The 19,274-nt window shown below is 57.3% G+C and overlaps 1 protein-coding gene across 2 annotated transcripts; it reads right to left on the minus strand.

The window, feature by feature from the left end:
- Window positions 1-82: 82 nt before the first annotated feature.
- SH3GL1 (SH3 domain containing GRB2 like 1, endophilin A2) lies at window positions 83-19,139 on the minus strand. 2 transcript variants are annotated; one of them, XM_084795941.1, is made up of 10 exons: window positions 18,929-19,139; window positions 3,344-3,412; window positions 3,134-3,206; window positions 2,637-2,780; window positions 2,370-2,503; window positions 2,133-2,291; window positions 1,899-2,002; window positions 1,383-1,507; window positions 1,244-1,300; window positions 83-1,075 (listed from the first exon to the last, which is right to left on the minus strand). In XM_084795941.1, the coding sequence occupies exons 1-10, from the start codon at window positions 18,971-18,973 to the stop codon at window positions 858-860; spliced, it is 1,128 nt and encodes a 375-aa protein (XP_084652067.1). In that variant the 5' UTR covers window positions 18,974-19,139; the 3' UTR covers window positions 83-857. The 2 variants fall into 2 exon arrangements, with proteins under 2 accessions (XP_084652067.1, XP_084652068.1); XM_084795942.1 differs by having other exon boundaries at window positions 83-1,054; window positions 18,929-19,138.
- Between the last annotated feature and the right edge of the window lie 135 nt (window positions 19,140-19,274).

Raw genomic sequence — 19,274 nt, forward strand, 5'->3', positions numbered from 1 at the left:
GGAGGGAGGGAGGGAGGGAGGGCGGGCTGTGTGGGGCCCTTGCAGGGGACAGGACTGCACAGAATGAAGATGGGACAATGGCTGTAGAAAGAGACATTTAATACTTTTTAAAAAAAAAAAATCAGGAGTAAAGTTCACTTCAGCCAGGGCTGGAGGACAGTGTTGCCCATCGGGGGCGTGGGTGTGGCCCCACATGTCAGGGACAAGCCACAGGTTGTGGGGCCACTCTAAAGAGGAATGTAACTGAGCCCAGGCTGGAGGCCTCGCTTACTAGAGCCTGGCAGGGTGTGACGCAGAGCCCAGTCTACAGCAGGCCTGCTGGTTGAAAAAGGGACCTGCCAGCTGCCTGTGGTGGCCTACAGGTGCAGGGTCACATGGACAGGTAGCAAGGGAGCTGGCTCAGGGGAAGGTGCCAGGGAACTGGGAATGTCAGGGCCTTTGTGCTTGGCCTTTGGCAGGGCTGAGCTGGATGTGTGTGGTCCCATGGGAGGGGTGCCTTGTGCATTTCTGCGTGTGCAGCTGGTGCCACGCATCTCCATGTGCTGAGTTGGGGAGCTGGCCAGCCTCAACTTGCAGGCTGGGGACCCCAAGGACCCACCTGCCTCTGGGGAGCTGGGAGAGGGGGCTTGGGCCCATCGCCAGCAACGGGCTGGGAGGGGTTGAGACAGGTGGGAGCTGCCACCACCAGGAAGGTGATAGAACCTCAGGGTGGGCCTTCCCGAGGCTTAGGATGGGAGGCCCAGGACTGGGGGAACGGGGAAGAGGGTCCCCCCTGGAGGAACGTTAGTGTTTCTAGAGCACCTTGGCGTTAGGCGGCCGCCGCCGCACTGTGACCGGCAGCCAGGGTGCAGGTGCGGTCACTGAGGCAGGGGCACCAGCACCTGCACGTAGCTGAGCGGGAAGAAGCCGGACTGGCCGTGCAGCATCCCCTCGTACCAGTTCTCGTCGATCTGGTTGGTGAGCGTGATGAGGTCGCCCTCGCGGAAGCCCAGCTCGCCATCGTTCTCCGGCTCAAAGTCATACAGCGCCTTGCAGCTTGGCTGGTCCAGGGGCGCTAGGAGTGCAGTAGAGGTGTCTGTCAGTGCACAGCAGGTAACAGCAGATGAGCTGGTGGTCAGGGTGGGTGGAGCCTTGACATTTGGGGCCATGGGGTGACTGAGCAACCTGCAGCAGGTAGGGGTGGGGTGTGCAGTCCCTCCCACACCCAATTATGGCAATGACAACTTCCAGCCCAGACACTCACGCACACTCCTGCTGGGCGTCCTAGCGGGCTTCTCTGCTGATCTGAAAGACGAGGAAGCTGGTAATGGAGAGGAGGGCAGGCGTGAGTGGGGTGCATGGTCCTAGCTCTAGCCCTGGCACCTCCCAGGGGGCTCGACTACCTGCGATCTTGGGTGCTGGAGTGCAGGAAAATCCCCCGTTGGGCTGCTCCGGCTCTCCAAGGTCAAAGGGCTCCCGAGGCCGGGGCTTGAACTCCCGCCTGGGCCGTGAGGAGGCCTCCCGAACGCTGTAGGAATGGAAGGCCGAGCACCCATGCACCCTCTTCCACCCTGCTGCCCCGTGTCCAGGCTGTCATGGACCTGGGCTAGGCCTCATCAAAGTCCTCCATCTAGAGTACCCAGAGACTGCCACCATCTCTGCCCCCAAGGCCACCTGTGCAGAGCCACACCCCCTGGCCCGGCCAGGGTGCTGCCGCCTGACACAGGAAGGGGAAGAACAGGGGCCTGAGCAGCTGGCCCAGGAAACTCCTTTGTTTTCTCATTCTCTGGCTCAGGCGGCCACCACCACCATCTCCCATTGTGCCTGGCCAGGCAGGTTGGGTGTGCCACCCACGCACGCCAGCAGAGGGCGCATAGCAGGCACTGGCACTGTGGGCAGTGAGAGGGAAGACCACTCACCGGCGCTTCAACTTGTCAGCCAGCTCCTCTAGGATCTGCACCGCCTGCCGGTGGTAGTCCAGCTGGGCATCAACCAGGGCCGAGAGCTGGCTCACCTGCTCGATCTGTGCCGGGGAGAAGCCAGGTGACATGGCCACACCCCCATCCTGAAGGCTCAGCACCCCACCCGCAGTGGGCAGCCCCCTCATCCTAGCAGGGTGCTGTCCTGGGTCCCGGGCCCCGCCTGACACGCACATCGGTCTCCAGGAGGTTGTGCATGCTGGTCTCTGCCACCTCCTTGGACTCCTCGAACTTCTCCAGGGCCTGGCGCAGCTCCTCGTCTGGGATCTTGCCCTGCCGCTTCTTCTTGTAGTCAAAGTCCAGGCGGCGGCCCTCCAGCTTCTTCAGGTGATGCTACGGGCGCAGACATGTGACCAAGCAGCACGGCTGCAAGGGGGCACCCTCCCCACCTACCCAGGAAGGGGCGGGCACCTGGATCTCCTTCAGGTCCTTGTCACACAGGTTCTGCAGCGGGTCAATGAAGTTCTGCTTGACCTCGATGTCCAGCGAGTCCTTCACCTCAGCCAGGCGTTTCATGGACTCGCCTGCATCTAGCAGGGCGTCCCCTGCAGGGAGGGTGGCTGTCATGGTCGGGTTCCCCACTCCTGAGTAACCCATGTGCTGAGGCAAGCCAAAACAGCCAGCACAGGACCCTCCTGCCCGGCTGTCCTGCACACCCAACCCTCAGCTGCCCCTCACCGAAGTTGGACTCTCCGCCCAGCTCCTTGCCGTGGCGGACCATGCACTCGCCCAGCAGACCCTCTGACTGTGGGTAGCCAGGATTCTTCACTTGGCCCCGGATCTTGGATACGGTGTTCAGCATAGTGAGCTTGGCCCGCGAGGCTGCAAGAGGACAGACAGGAGGCTGTCACCGCATGCACTCAGAATGGCCTGGGACCCGCTCCCACAGGTCCTTCCCTGGGGCCATGATTTGCAGAGGCCAAAGTGATCACCGCACTGCATTTCAGTCTGCACTCCCGGCCAGGGTCTCCACCTTCTCCTTCTCCAGCCCGTCTCACCCCTGCCTGGGAAAACCTGGCCTCATGGCACACTGGCCCAGCAAGTCAGCAGAAGGGACCCTTGTGTGTGGAGCCACCAAAGGCTGGGATGGCCATGCTCACTTCAGTGCAGGAGAAACCTGAGAAAGCGGCCACCGCGGTCCCTTTCCCGCTGAACTGGCCGAGGCTGGGGCATACCTGGGTTGGGCTGCAGGTATTCGATGGTTCTGACCAGCACCTCGGCCACAGCCTTGCTGGTAACATCCACCTTCTGTGGGGACAGCCAGAGAGTTGGAGCCATTAGATGCCAAAGGGGCCGGATGTGGGCCCCTTTGTCCTCCAGCAGCACAGGGGCCCACCGCCCTGTCCCCTGCCCAGCTCAGTGCGGACTGTGCCTGGGACCCCTACCTTTTCCATCTCTTTGAAGTCATCATCCAGCTTGGTCCCCTCGGCCCCGCCAACCTTCTCGCTGACCAGCTGTTGGGTAGGAGGAAGGCATGTGAGGGCACAGGAAGACACCTGCTGCTGAATGGGCACGGACACCTGCTGTGCCCGTCAAGGATGCAGCCTCTTGGGACGGGCAGGCACATGGGCTGTGTGGGTGAGACTGGGGAGAAGCCAACAGTGCTGGGGTGTGCCGTGACCCAGCCCAGCATGTCGCACTGCCTCTTGGGGGCCAGGCCTAGTGTCCTACAGGGTCTGCACCCACCTCTCACAGTCTTGGGTTGACAGAGGGAGAGTGGGCCCCATGACATCTCAAGCCTATGTCCTACGCTGCAGCTTCAGGGGGCTCCTGTGTACCCGAGTCCGGTGCCTGCCACAGTGACACTGACACCTAAGTAAGGATGGCCCCTCAAGGAAGCCAAGACTTGATGCACAAAGCACACCTTGCAACCAGGAGCCTTAATTCGAGATCCTGGAACAGAGTGGACAGAGCCGGGCCCTGCCCATGCTGGACCTCGGGGCATGGTGGAGAGCCCTGAGTACCAGTGTTACTATCTGAATGCAACACATTGTGTGTCACCCTGCTGGGGTACAGGGCCCAGTCTGCCCACTACAGCCATCCTCACTCATCACACCCAGGCAGGGCAGTCACTGCCTAGGTCACCCTCACGTGGGGTGTGACAGGTCCACTATGAGCTATGGAGACAGAGGGACCAGAAGCACTCTGTGGGGTACTCTAGGGGCCCTAGCTCAGTGGCCAAATGTATGTACACGCCACATGCAGAGCGGCAGGGTGGCTTCCAGAGAGAAGGTGCCAGTGAGGTTTTCACGTGCCGTGGCCCTAATGCCCGACTCTGAGCTGTTGCCTGATGTTAGCAAGGGTTTTGCAAGGGGTGTGGTATGCCCCATGCCACAGGCGGGGACAGTAAGGACTTTGTAGAGTAGGCTGGGAGGAAGTGACCACAGACATGAGGAAGTGAGGTGACTAAGTGCCGGAAGTGACCTCCCAACCCTGTGCTTCTGAGCAGCTACCCACAGTGCTCTAAAGAAGGCTGCCATATTTTCTAGCCTGGCCTGCCTAATTAGACAGGGCTGCTCCTGGGGTTCCCCAGGGAGACAGGAGGAGAGTGGGGACCCCTAGAGCTATGTCTTCCCAGGACAGGCTCCACCAGCTGCCTCCTTTGGGTATTCCCAGGGAGCCCCCTCAGATTTCATGGCCAGTTTCGCTTCTCCAGGCTGAGCAGGATGTCACCTACCACAGGCCTGGCTCTTCTGGTAAATGCAGAGAAGTGAGGCAGGGCCACAGCTTCCGGGGGACAGCACCTGGGTCTGGGGACCTCAGGGAAGGCAGCAAGAGGGGAGCCTGGAGCACCCCTGGCTGCTCTCTCAATGGTCCTGTCTCCTGTGCCCTATCCTCTGCGGATCCAGCCTCCCCAAGACCCAAGAGCTCCACTGGGGCCACAGCACTGGCCACCGCACATGCCATGAGCAAGCTGCTCCCCCATGCAGAAGGACTATCCATGTCCTCCACAGCTCATGGGCAGGTACTGGCAAGGAGAAAAAGTGGGAAACAGATACCTCAAGCCACCCACAGTCCAGAGCCAGAAGGCAGGGTGCAGCCTGTTTACAAGCCTGCGAGGACCCACACAACCTCCCACAGCATGGGGGGGGGGTGGTGGTGGTGGTGATGGTGCATGGTGGCATGCAAATACCAAGGTTCTTGGCAGGGAGCTGCCAGTCCTGCAGGAGGTCACCACCCTGCCAAGCGCTGCCTTGCTGCAGTCACCTTGGGGTGGCGTACAACCAGGGACCCTGGCAGGGCTGATGGCTATGTGGGCACCACTGCCTCAGCCCGGTTGTGCTGGGAACCCTAGGGGACATGGCCCAAGGCACCCCGCACCAAGACTGCTCCCGCTTCTCTGGCCAGCCTGTTTCCATAGCTTTATCCCCTCTTAGAGAACAGGGAGCAAGTGGCTGCGCCACACATGCTGGGTCTCCCTACACGACCTCGCTGTAAGCCAGGCACCTGGGGTGAGGACAAGCACAATGGGGTGGGATGACAAGAGGATCACAAAGACTGGGGTGCTGCTGGGCACAGCCCCTGCCCCAAGCATGAGACCCCAGCTCCGCACCAGCATTGCCTAACTAAACAGAGACAGTGGTCTTTCAGAGCATGGGAGGACAGGGGTAACATGGAGAAAGGTGGCCAGCTCCTGTCCCATGGATTGTCCTAGTCCCTGGAGCTAGTGGCCACACAGAGGCCTCTATTGCTCTAAACAGCAATACCAGGATGTCCCAGGGTATCAACAGGAGCCACGCCGTGCGCAGGGAGGCATCACAGGGCCTTATCACACATCACAGGATCTCGTAAATATTTGGAATTTGCTGGTTGTGCAAACCACCCCCTCCTTTTGTGACAACAGGCATGAAGGAACTTCCTCTGCCCTGCCAGGAAGCACAACGTGACCCGGTGTGCCGCCAGGGTGTGGTGCTTCCCCAGGGGAGCCGTGGTGAGAGGCGGTGTTGTCAGTGATCACTCACGTGGGAGCCACTAAGCACGTTTCCTCATGCCCGCACTGGGCACGCATCGAGACAACCCTGCAGGAGGGGCTGAAGCTCATGTGGGAACTCCAGGCTGAGTGAGGGCTCTCGGCGGAAACCACCACCAAGACACGGGCAGTATCAGAATGCTTCTTCCCTGACATGGTCACAAGACAGACACCCCTGAAGCCCTAGATAGTCCCCACTGTCTTGTAGGGACAGTAGGAATGGATCTCCACCAGGTCCCACGCAGCCTGCTCACTGGCCATCACTTCCTGTTTCTCTCCTCACCCTTTCCAGAGGTTGTCCTAACTTGGCTTCCCCATATCTCTGCTGATGGGACAGAGCCCAGCACCAGTCATCAAGGTGTCATCTTAGGAGAATGGTGGCCTGGCTGGTGCTCCTCAGTGTCCCAGGCCTGGTATGCAAGGACACCCCCAGTCTTCACAAGCAGACTGGATGACGGTTGCTCCCCACAGCCCCTTCTCTGCCCTCCCTGAGAGCTGATGGCGGGAACCTAAGTCAGCTGAGGGGTGGGGCAGGAACAAGGGCGGGAGCCTTAGGCCACAGAGGTGGGCAGGAGGTGACAGGCCTACCCCAGGCTAGGCAGGACATGGTCTGAAAGCAGAAAATGAGGGTGGTTTAGGGAATCAAGAAATTTTGGACATCCCACACCCCACAATTGGAGCTCCCCTAGCACCTGACCCTCTGTCCCTGCCCTAGGAGTGTCTGGGGAGCCACCACAACACGAATGGTACCGGTATATGCACTTAGCCTTGTCAGAGGATGAGACGCAAGGATGCTTGTCCTGGGACCCTTTACCTGGGTGGCTCTTGGCCTGTGCTCTACATGCTGGGAAAAATCAACTTCAGATGAAGACTTACATTTAAAAAAAGCAAGCAAGGAAAAAAAAAACACCCCAAGCCACAAACAAATGAGGCCCCGGTTCCCAGAGGCCCAGGGGGCATCTGAAGAACAGTCTCAGGGCTGCTGCTCTCCCGAGGGGTGACCCAGCCTGATCCCACACATGCCTGGGAACGAAGAAGGGGTCAATGGATGGAAGGCTGAGAGGGCCGCCTGCCACCCAGGCAGCAGTGCCAGCGCCCACTGGCTAGGAGTCTGTGGGTGTGAGTACCAACAAATGTCTTGAGCTCTCTCATGCAGGAAAAACGGGGTCAGGTCTAAGGGCCTGGAGTCCCCACCCTCCTCTCCCTCCAGCTCTGAGAAGGCGTAGCATCTAGGCTGCTAGTCACTGCCTTCCTCAGCAGGAGGGAACCCCCCCCCCCATTCTCTATCTGAAAGGCCTTCTGAGGGCTGGGCCAGGGTCTCCACATCCCTTGAAGCCCCGGTCCAGGCTGTCTTGTCTGTTGGGATCCACCCTGCACTCATGGTAGCCCTCTCCTGCTGCACACTTGGTGGCCTTGGAAGCAGCAAGAGTTGGGGCTGTCAAGTAGTCCCCTGCATCCTGCCTTGGCTTGACCACAGCCACATCCCCCACCGTGGCAGAAAGTTCTGGGAAGGCTGAGCAAGCTAGACAGAATCTTGCTCCGCACCCTAGGGACCTGGCTCTAGGGGTTGGGTGCAGCTATGTCACAGGACACAAAAGTAGGAATGGCTGGTCTCTTTGAAGGACAAGTGGGATGGTCCAAACCCTGCTGGGCAGCCAGGATTAGTCTTCCCAGGCTGCAATTTGCACCTGTCACACCAGACTTGGGTGACAAGTGACACATGGACAGGTCAGGGAGACCAGGATCTGCAATCCAGAGTGGCCTGGGGCAAGGCAGGATGAGCAAGGGCGGTGACCTGCACTCCCACTGCTTGGAGTCTGCTGACCCATCACAGATGCTGAGTTAGATGACACTGTCCCCTGAGTGGTCAGCAGAGGCAGGGGCAATGGCATTTACTGAGATAATATGTATTAAGATAATAAACAAATAAATGGCCTCACCCTCAGTGTGTCAATGCCAAGTAACCCACAGGTGTGCTCACAAGGTCTGGTGACAGGTGACAGAGAGATCCTCTGCCTGGGAGCCTGTCCCTTAGAGCCAGAGGGAGGACAGCACCTCCCTGGCATTGCAGAGGCCCTGGGGTTTCATCCTCAGCATTGAAACCAATGCCTCCTGCCTCAGTTTCCTCAGCTGTAATATGGGTAAGCAGCACTTTAGCAGTCACAGCTACTTGGCCACTCAGCCCCACAGGGCCCGCTCATGAGGGTGGACAGCTGCAGGGCGACCTCTTTAAGGAGCGTGGTAGGTGTGCTGGCACACAGATGCTATCCCAGCACTCAGGAGGGAAGCAGGACCAGGAATTCAAGGTCATCTTCCCCAGCAGTGAGCTGGAGGCCAGCCTGATTCAAAGAGACAAAGCAGGCCCTAGGACACAGCCCAATGGTAGAGTGCCTGCCTCACCTGGCCAAGACTCTGTGTGTGATTGCAATAGCACCCCAGCACTTAGCCACAGTCCTAGGGCAACCTGAGCCACACCAGACACTGCCTCCAAAAACCAAAAACACCAAATAAATGTTTAAAAAAAGAAGAGGAGGGCAACACCTCTCCCAAGCTGTGGCCAGCCTTGGATGCTGGTGACACCATCCACACTCCTAGTGTAGGAAGGCGACTGCATCCTACCAACTGCATCACTGATGGCTGTGCTGCCATGGTAACAGGGGTGAGGGAGGCTGGGAAACTCTCCTGTCCCCATAGTGGCCACCTCATCCCTGCATGGCTCACTGCCCCTCTGCTCCTTTCCCTGCTGAGCCAGTGTCCCTGACTCCCCTGTACAGCCACCCTCCTGCTTCCAGCCTGGTGACCAAACCCTTCTGAGACCTCGTCTTCCTCTGCTCTGCCTAGGCACCCTTGTCCACATCAGAGGTGAGGCGAGGACGTGGCCATCCCCAGGACACTGAGCGCTGATGGCCGCAGCGCCAATTCCCAGTGTTCACAGGACCTTTCATCTTAAATTTATGAGTAAAATACGCACACCCCAAGTCTCCTGGCCTGACCTCCCCTCTGTGTATCAAATATGCCACCAAGGGCCTCATGCTGCCCAGCCTCAGTCCAGAGTGACAGCAGTGCTGCGCCTTCCTGACCTCAGCCAGCTGCAGGGAGGGGCCAGCCATGCATGTGGAGAAGTGACTGTGGTGACGCCTGGGTGGCATCTATGCTCACTGCCCTCTTCTTTCCACATCTGAATTCCAGCGGCCATGTGCTCTGTGAGTCACCCATGCCCTCCTACAGCGGCCACCCGCCCATCATTGGCCTTGTCAGTCAAAGACAACACTGTATGCATCTGGAACGCTCGGATGTTGACTCACCAGCCTATCAGGCCAAATGTGGCCACTTAGATCTGCCCTATCCAGGTGCTGCTGGTAACACTACAGCCAATATATATTTTAAAGATTTATTTATTTATTTTATGTACATGAGTGCTCTATTTGCATGTACACCTGCACACCAGAAGAGGGCGTCAGATCTCATTATAGATGGCTGTGAGCCACCATGTGGTTGCTGGGAACTGAACTCAGGACCTCTGGAAGAGCAGCCAGTGCCCTTAACCTCTGAGCCATCTCTCCAGCCCTACAACCACTATTTTTATCTGTGCGGTTCAGAAGGGAAAAGAGGGATGTGTGGCCAGGCGGTGGTGGCACACGGCTTTAATCTCAGCACTTGGGAGGCAGAGGCAAGCTCTGAGTTCGAGGCCAGCCTGGTCTACAAAGTAAACCCAGGAGAGCCAAGGCTACATAGAAACCTCCCCCCCCATCCTGAAACATACACACACACACACACACACACACACACACCACCAGCAGGTCCACAGGAGGAACTGTGCCAGGCTAGGAGCGAGGAGTGGGCAGGTGTGTGGAAATAGGAAGAGAGGAGCGATGCCACTGGCCTGTCTGATGAGAACGGGAGGAACCCGGCCTGGGACGTGCTCCTCTGGAGGGCACATGGCACCCACTCACCTCCTGCCATGCCCTTGGACATAATGAGGCCCAGAGTCACAGCGGACAGGTGCTGCTGAGGGCTACGGGGTGGGGACAACCACAGGGTTAACTGGTGACCAGGGTCTTCTGCAAAAACCTGAACACAACACCAGCTTCCTGAACGAACATCCAGCAGTGCCTGCGACCAGTGGTTTCTCCTCAGTGTCCAGGGGTCACGTGTGGACGGCTGTTGGTTCCAGAGCACGGGATGAGCAGGGGCTCTGGAGGTACCCCACTGCCTTCAGCCAGTAACAGGGACAGGGGCTCAGGACACTCGCTTCCTTCTCTCACAAGGACCTAACCATCCCTAAAGGGCTGGTCTTCAGGGCAATAAGTGTACCCTTTTTAGGACAGTGGGGTCCCTAAAGCAAGAGAGAGAGAAAAAAAAAAAAGGCCCAAGGGCAGAGACTGGAACCTCCCAACTGAGCCAAAGCAAACCTTTCTGGGTAAACTGCCTCTCCCAGGCTTGTGGTTACAGTGACTAAAAGCAGTGTGACCCATTCAACACATCTCTCAAGGCATCAGCATTGGGCCCCTGGTCTGGAAAGACTGGACTCCTTCATCCTAACTCACAGCCTACAGCAGCACACCAGCATCCCAAGTTCTGCTGCTCTGGCCTTGGAGGCTTCCATGTCCTCATCCTGGTGAGGAGCACCACGCTCAGGGACCAGCCTAAAAAGCGTATTCATTGACATGGCCCGTGAGGAGGCTGCGGTGTCACTTGGCAGGAGGCTTTGGGAGCTGGGGCCAGGAGACAGCGTGACAGCCTTTGGTCCCACTAGGCACACAGGCACAGGTGCCCTGCTCAGCTCTGTGAGAACGCCGATCCTGCCGATGCAGGGGAACTGCAGAGGCTGGGCGACCAGGGCTGGGCATGGCCGAGCATAGGAGCCTGATGGGTCTTTGTCTTCAAATTCATGGTGATCCTCCTGCCTCTGCTTCCTGAGTGCTAGGGCCCCATGCTTGAACCAGCAGGGCTGACTGTGTGCCTGGGAACCTCCTAGGCTTTCTGTGGCTCCAGGCATGGAGAGCATAACAGCATGGCTGAACTATCACCCGCCACAAGGGCTCAAATACATGGCACCTGTACCTCTGGACAGGGTCACGGCAATGGAATGACCTGGCTATTTTCCAGGCTAGGAGCACAGGTGCCAATATGGTCAAAGCAAGCAGGCAGGACTCTCAGAGAAAGCCAGGGAGCCTGCTCATGAGAGCGGCCACAAGATGACCATGAACTGCACCACTGCAAAAGCAGTGAGACTTAGAGGTGTCTTCTGCCTCTGCTAGGACAAAGGACAGACAAGATGGTGACAGCATCCGAGCTCCCGGACAGCTCACCCACAAAGCAGGTTTCCAAGCACCACTTATGGACATTTGGCTCATCTGACACCTCCTGCTGACAGCGCCCCACACCAGCTTGCTGTCCCTGGCTAACAGGACTCATTCTAGATCTCGTCAGAAACACCCTGTCCCTTACACTGAGGAAGGGAAGTGGCCCCTGCATTGCACAGTCCTGCACTGCACAGGCCAAGGGGCACAGAGTGCAGCTTGCCACCTTGCCAGGCTCTAAAGAACTGAGGCGGCACTGGCTGTTAGTGTGCATGCATGTAGGCATCACAAGCTGCCCTGGTTGATGGTGGCATGGTGTCCCCTCCCCAAGGGCCTCAGAGAGCATCTTTACCCACGACTGGGCTGAGCCTGGAAGTAGCCGCATCACATACTGTCCTGCTGAGAGCCAGCAGGGCTGGACTGCAGTTGGCTCCTGCTCGCTATGGTGATGTCTGGACAGTCCTTAAGGCAGCCGCCAGGAGAGGCCATTGACGACCAACCAGCCTCCTGCAACTTCACTGTCTCTGAGTTCTGTGGTAGCTACCGCCTTCTCACCCAACCCCAAACCTTTAGGACCCCAATTCCCCTGAGAACATGGGGGAACAGTGGTGAGGAACACCAGGGAGTTAAGGCAAGGGCCAGGTGACTCCCAGGAGAGGTGATGTGGGTTGAACACTATTCTCGTAATGATCCTTTTACAGGTACAGGTTGCCAAGAGAAACTTCTAGGTGGGCATGACTGGGCTCTGCACAGTTCTCAAATCTGCCACTCAGGGGCACTCACTGTGGAACTATGAACTCACCCCACCCCTCTCTCCCTCAGGTATCTGAAACGCCATTTATCTAACCATGGCAAGGAAAAGCACCAAGACTCCAGCCTGCCTTTAGTTCCACATAGCTGGTGACAGAGCCACACCCCCAGGCCCTCACTGGGAGATTCTGGGGGTGGGAGAATCTGCCAATATGTCACCCCCTGGAAGAACCCATTAAGACAGATTTGAAATGGAGTTTTATGCTAAACATGGTGGCCAATACCTGTGACCTCAGGGCTCGGGAAGCTGGCACAAGACTGTGAGTTCACATTAGGATGGGTTAGAGCAAAACTGAAAATTAGTAAGTGCCTCCTGTGAAGAGTCAGGCTATGCCGTGCACAGGTGAGGCTCTGGCACTCCTACAGAGGTCTGCGAGAGTGCTGCTGGGCAAGGCAGGGACGAGCCACTGGTGCCACTCAGCGCTGGGGTGAGGGAACAGGTGAGAAGGGAGGTGGAGGTGAAACGGTGGGTGCTTAGGAGCAGCTCACAGACAGAAGGAAGGGTCAAGAGGGGCCTGGGGACAAGGTGGCTGCAGATGCTGCGGTGTGTGGCAGGCAGTTTGTCACATCCAGGTATATGGGATGCAAGCCAGGCCTCCTGGATCCAGAGAAATCAGTCTTTGGGCCAGGGCTGGTCTAACTTGGGGAGAGCTTGAGCTGGGGTGTGTGGAGACCCAGCAGGGTGGGCCAGCCCCTCCAGGGAGAACGGCAGCGTGGTTGTCCCCAGCCTGCTCCAGCAGCTCTGGGTCAGTTGCTGCTGTCACACCCTGCAGCTTCCTATGGCCTAACCTAGCCCAGGCCTTTCTCCTGAGTGCTGGAAGCGCATCCTAAGGCCAGAAGGCCACAGCCAGGCTAATTCCTCTGTAAGACCAGCCAGACCTGCTCATGGGTCCTTTAAAAGCCACCCAGTTTCCTTAGGTGCTACCTGATTCCAAAAAGTCAGGCCAGGGAGACTGCAGGAGGCTGAGAGAAGTAGCCCACTCTTAGCCTTCAGCAGAAGCCACCTTGATGGTGCCTTTATGATGCGCCTGTCAGCTGGTACTATATAGGAGGACACAGGGCTTGGCACAGTCCACCTCTGGAGCATGCCAAGCAACAGCAGAGCACATTTGACATCATAAGAGTGAGACAGAGGGGCTAGGTGCTCATGGGCAGAGGCTGCCCTCCACCGAGCACTGAGATGACAGGGTGTATGGAAGGAGGGCGGAGGACCAGGTAGGGCGAGGTGTAAGAGGCACAGTGCCACCAGAGAGAGGTGATGCAAGGCATAGCACAGGCTGGGTGGAGTGTGGGCAGAGCTGTGCAGACTGGTCTGATGGTATGTGGAACGCCATTACCAGTGTGATCCCAAAACTCTGGGCAGTGATACAAGGTCCCCAGTGACTCAGCCTGGACCCCAGACACCCCAAGGCCAGTCTGCTTTCCCTCTGACACGTCCTTCACCCTTGAGCTGCTATACAGGTGGGCACATTTCCAGGGCAGGCCAGGACTCAGTTTAACAAGGGAACCGTTTCTGCTCATAGAACTTGGTGACCTAGGACAAGGCAGCAGGGCACCTGTCACCTGAGTCACACTCCACACATTGGGGGGGGGGGTTGGGGGAAGGGCAAGGGGGGTGACACTGAGGGGTCACCCAACAGGGAAGGAAGGAACCACTTATGGGAGTCTTCCAGAGAGGTCTACTGGCAGGTGCTGAGTCAGGGCCCAGGAGGAAGCCACAGCTGTGTTCCCGAAGAGCTCAGGAAGTGTCCTGTGACCCCCAGGGTGCAAATCAGCAGGTTTTCTTGGAGCTGAGCGGAAAAGGAAGATGAGGCACTCTGCCAGCTGCACGCAGGCCCCACAGAGGGCAGGAAGAGGGAGCAGGGGTGCCCACCCAGGCATCAGGGCTAGCTCCCAGCAGGGATAGGCTGAGAAGAGCAGCTGCAGGAAGCTGCTGTCCTGTCTCCAGCTTTCTAGGCAGAGTTCAAGAAAGCACCGGACAGTGACCACTCAGCCATTGTACAGCCACACATCCACACACCGGTGATGCCAGCATGCGGAAAGCCAAGGCAGGAGGATGGCCCTGGTTTGGGGTTTGTTGTTAGCCGAGGAGATAGAATGAGATTCCATCTCAAACACAAACCTCGGAAGAATGAAAATAACAGGGAACGAAGCGGCTCAGCTGGTACAGAGCCTGCCGCGCGGACCCTCAGCTTCCACATGCAAAGCTGGGTACAGTGGAGGCCAGCAGTCCCAGTGCTGCCTGGCCAGCCGGGCTGGCCTAAGTGATGAGTCCCAGCTCCCGGTGCTGGGGTGGTACAACACCTGAGGTTGACCCCTGCCCTCCCCCACAATAAATAGATAAATAAAAAGTCCTGGGTGGGGCTGGGGGTGCCAAGCAGAGAGTCAACCTGGGTCTGGTCTCACTCCCCAATAGTTGTTGCTATAGCCTCTCAAATCCCACCGGGGAATCAGTTTGTGGGGTGTGTGGGGGGCTGTACCCCAGGTCCCGGGTTAGAGGCTGTGCTTACTGGAGGGGATGGACACATGCGCACACACACAGATCCTCTCTGAGGGACCCAGGCTGAGGAGCAGGGAGGAGGCATGGGTACTAACAAGGAAGCAGGACCACAGGACATGGTGGTGGGGTTTACAAACAAGACATGACAGCCCTCAACTTCCAGGCAGGGGCCTGCTGTGTAGCCCAGGTCTAGGTATGGGGGAGGGGCGGCCCAGCACACCCAGATAAATGATTAGTGGGGTGCTGTACTGGGAGCCCAGGGCTCTGACTCAGGTGGACTTTCAGCTCACAGATTAAACGTGGCCTGGTGTAGAGGAAATCAAAGCTGGGGCTGGGATGCCACTTGGTATCCAGCTGTGGGAGCCCTTGGGTTCCATCTCCAGCAGAAAGAGAGACATCTGTCACACCCCCAAACCCAGAGCCCCCAGTCTGCAGCCCCTCCTGACCGCAGGCCTTCTTATGGGAAGTCACAGCTTCTCCCACAGGCAGGTCTCCAGCACAGCTGGAAGTCTTAGGTAGGGGTGGGGGGTGGGGTGGAGGTGGAGGGGAGGGAAGGGAGCACCAAGCACTTGCCTGGAGCTCCGTAGGCACTGGGCTGTCTCCAGAACTACACAGTCACTGGGAAATGCAGTTGGCAATTTTCTACCTAGCTCAGAACAACCAATCTTTCTTTTCAAGAATGTGTGTGTGTGTGTACATGCGCACGTGTGCTCACGCTGAATTCCAGGCAGCCATGAGCATCAATCATCCTTAGTTACATGCCATCTCTAGGCCACCACAGAATGATCAGGAAGCCAGCCAGCCCAGGCTAGCAGTCAAGACACCCAAACAAACTTCTGAGCCACAGGCCGCTGCCATCTGCACCCAGACTTCCTCAGAACCCTCAACCCCCCTCCACATGTACACCAGAGCAAAGAGACAGAGGGGACAACAGTTAGGGGACCAGATGACTGATGTGGGGATGTGGGCTACTACTTGGGGTTTATGTGGCACTGGGGATGGAGCCCAGGGCTTCCTTACAAATAGGTGAGTGCTCTACCCGCTGAGGCCCAGCCTCTCGCCTGCCTTTTCTTTTTTTTTAGTAAGACAAGCTCTTACTACGTAGCCCAGGGTGGTCCAGAACCCACAACCCATCTGAGTTTCTAGTATACAGGGATTACGGTATGCCTGCCACACCCGGCTTGTGGTTTCTCCTTCTGACGAGATATTCTGGGGACTCGGGAGACCAGAGAGGTGTTACTTAGAGGAAAGAGACACAAGAGAGGGACCTGGCTGAAAGAGCAGGATGCTAAGGAACCAGGGACACTTCTGCAGGAGGCTGGGCCACGGGCTATCTGCGTGCAGTTCCTGACAGCTGCCTCAGACTTCTGGGCACAGCAGTCACTCCTTGGGACAGGGCCTTGGAATGTCCAAACAGTCAACTGATCCTGAGCTGAGCTGAGCTTTCCAGGTTTGTAGGCAGGTTGGATGGGTGGCCCTCCAAGTGGGAAAGGGGACTGGTGACCTCCCCTCCTGCAGTGCCAGCTGAAGATCAGCAGGAGGTGGGGGGGGACCTCCAGGGACATCTCCATCTGAGAGACCTGGGGCCAAAAGGATCCAAACAGGACAGTCCCAGAATCAAGCTGGCATCACCCCAAGGAGCCCAGGCACATGAGATCCTTGCCTGCAGCACAGTCCAACCCACTCAACTCCATCTTGTGTGCTACAACATACAACGTCCCTTATTTAACCCTCTTGACCCCCACGCTGCGTCCCTCGGAGCCTAGATGTTTTTATCCTTAGGCAACTGCTGGGCCTTTCAGCACTGGGTCGAGAGCACCAGCTGCCTGCTCCCTCCGGCTGGGCCTCTCCAGACTGTGGGGAGAAACCCTTCTCACTGGCACGGACCAAGCAATTCCTTATGCTGTTGCTCATCTCTCTGTGGAATCTACTCACGCCAGCTCCACACCCAGGATTCTCAGCCTGTGCTGCACAGCCACAGGATTAGCACATCTGGGGCTTTTTTGGAACAGAAACTGGGCCACAAGCTACATGTTCACAAGGCTCCCTGCACAGATCACAGCTTGCATGACTCTGAGTGACGGATATTTATCTATTTGGAGTAGGGTTTTTCTACATACCTCTGGAGCTAACACTATATTCCAGGCTGGCCTTCAACTTGTAACAAAGCCATGACTTCCTGCGTGGTAGGCAAGCACTCTACCAACTGAGCCACACACCCAGATCATCTGCTGTTGTTCTGAGGTATGGAGAGGTTCTTACTCGGTAGCCCTAGCTTGCCCCGAACTCATAGCTAAAATCCTGATAGCCACAGGCTGTCAGATGCTGTGGTGACAGGCTAAGCCAACAAGCCCAGGCCCTGTCCTGCTCTCTGCATTCTGAGAGTCGTTCTGGAGTTCTAGAAGGGGAGAGCAGCCGCTCCAATGCCCCTGCCTGGGTCAGGCCTCTGAGCTGAGAGTGCGGCACCGGGATGAGTGCACAGAGAGAAGACAGCCTTCATTTTGAAAGAGATCTCACTAAGTGGCTGGCGCTCACTTGGCTGTGAGCTTTTGATCCTCCTGTCTCAGCCACCAGAGGGTCTGGGGTTACAGGCCTGCCAGGCCTTCCAGTAATGCCCCATGTAAAATGCATGTAGAGCTCAAGGCATTTGCTAGTGTGGGTGAGGTCCTGGGTTCCATCCCCAGCCCACACTGAGAGAGCGAGAGAGAGAGAGGGAGAGAGAGAGAGAGAGAGAGACAGACAGACAGAGATCACAATTGATCAAGCAACCTGAAGATAGGAAATACAATGCATTAGAAAAAAAAAAACCCAAAACAGACAACGGAAAACTCAGCCACCAACTTGGCAATCCACTTCTAGGGAACTTATCTTACAAATCCAAACTCACCAGTGAGGCTTTGGTGGCAAACACCTATAAACCAGCACCAGGATGCAGAGGCAGGAGGATAACGAATATGAGGTCACTCTGGCCTCCGACTAAGACAGAGAGATGATGGAGAAAACGAGTTTGCTCAAGGGGGAGCCTGGGACACATGACCAACTCCCAGCACCGAGGGAGCTGAGGGAGCAGGCTCACGTGGGCCCAGGAGTTCAAGGTAATATAAAACCTTTAACACACAAAGGCAAGTTTGAACTGTGGCGTCCTGTCATCCCAGCATCCGGGAGGTAGAGGCAAGAGGGTGAAAATTTCTGGGCCAGCCTGGGCTACCCAGCAAAACCTTGACTTAAAAAGCAAAGCAAAAGCTTCCAGAGGGATATTACGGGATGTATGAAGACATCTGTTGTCAAGATGGATGGAGTTCCTGCCTGGGGTAGAGTTCTCAACCTTGATACACTGGAGCCCAAGATGTCCGCCCTGGAGAACTCACTCCTCAACGTCAACACAGCCAGAATGTAGAATTTCAGTTCAGAATCTCGCATAGACTAAAGCACTAAACCCAAACCACCAGGACCCAGGAACCCAGCCTGGTACAGCCATACGAATGCATCTTTTTTTGTTGTTGTTGTTTTTAGAACAGGGTTTCTCTGTGTAGCCTCGGCTCTCTTGGACTCCCTTTGTAGACCAGGTTGGCCTCTTCTCACAGCGATCAGCCTGACTCTGCCTCACTAAAGGCCTCATTAAAGGCCTTCCCCCAGCATGAATGTATCTTTCAAAGAAACATACATCTATGTTTTGGGAATCGAGACACAAAGCCTGTGACATTTTGTAACTGGGGAAACCTGGAAAATTACTTTTAACTGTCCATTTCCAACTTGGCACAGTGTCTACCAAGAGATTTTTTTTTTCCCCTTTCGTTTTTGAGACAGGGTCTTCTTATGTAACCCTGGCTGGCCTCAAACAGATCTGCTTGCTTCCGTGAGTTCTGGGACTAAAGATGTGTACCACCTGGTAAGTTCGGGTGTTTCTTGGGTTTTGTTTTGTTTTGTTTATGCAATCCACCTTAGAGACAGACAGTGGGGAGGGGGAAAAGGATGGGACACTGATTATTTTTTCTAAGCCCTGTGTGGACCTGGAAAATGTATCCATCGAAGAGTATTTTGGACAACAACCTACGCAAACATTTTCTGTGGCCTGAGGCTGTGTGAGGAGAATCCCGGACGCACAGCCTGGAGACCTAAGGGTCTCTGCTTTCATCCTGGGGTCCCGGGGATCGAAAGGCAAGATCATTAAGCTTAGTGAAGTTTGGCGGCAAGCCCCTCGCGGCGAAGCCCTCTCGCCGGCCCTCCAGAGCTTTCTGAGAGCCGCCTAGACACACACACACCCAATGCTCCTGATCAGCCCCGGGGACGCGGTTTCCCCTTCCCGGACAGCCCAGGGGAAGCCAGCTCGGCTCGCCCAAGGTCTCCCAAGCCAGGCCCGAGCCCGGATCGCCCGGCCGCTCCTCACCTGGCTCGCCTTGTAGAACTGCTTCTTCAGCCCCGCCACCGACATGCCGCCTCCCACCGTCGGGCCTCCCGCCCGGACTCTTGGTTTCCGCCGACGCCGCCGAACCGACTGCCTTCCTCCGCGCGCGAGTCGGCGCCGCCTCCGCCAGATCAGCTCGCCAACTATGCGCGCCCGCCCCGGAGCCACCTCGGCCCGCTAGCGCGCACGCGCAGCCGGGATAGGCCGAGCCACCGCACACTTCCGGTGACGCCCCCGCCTCGCCCCGCCCCGCCCCCCGCCCCGCCCCGCCCCCCGCCAACGGCATCCGCGCGCGCTCGGTCCCTCGGCAAGTGCGCGCGCGCCCCCT

The sequence above is a fragment of the Acomys minous genome (genome assembly GCF_964271855.1).
Source record: "Acomys minous genome assembly, chromosome: 9".
Taxonomy (NCBI): domain Eukaryota; kingdom Metazoa; phylum Chordata; class Mammalia; order Rodentia; family Muridae; genus Acomys; species Acomys minous.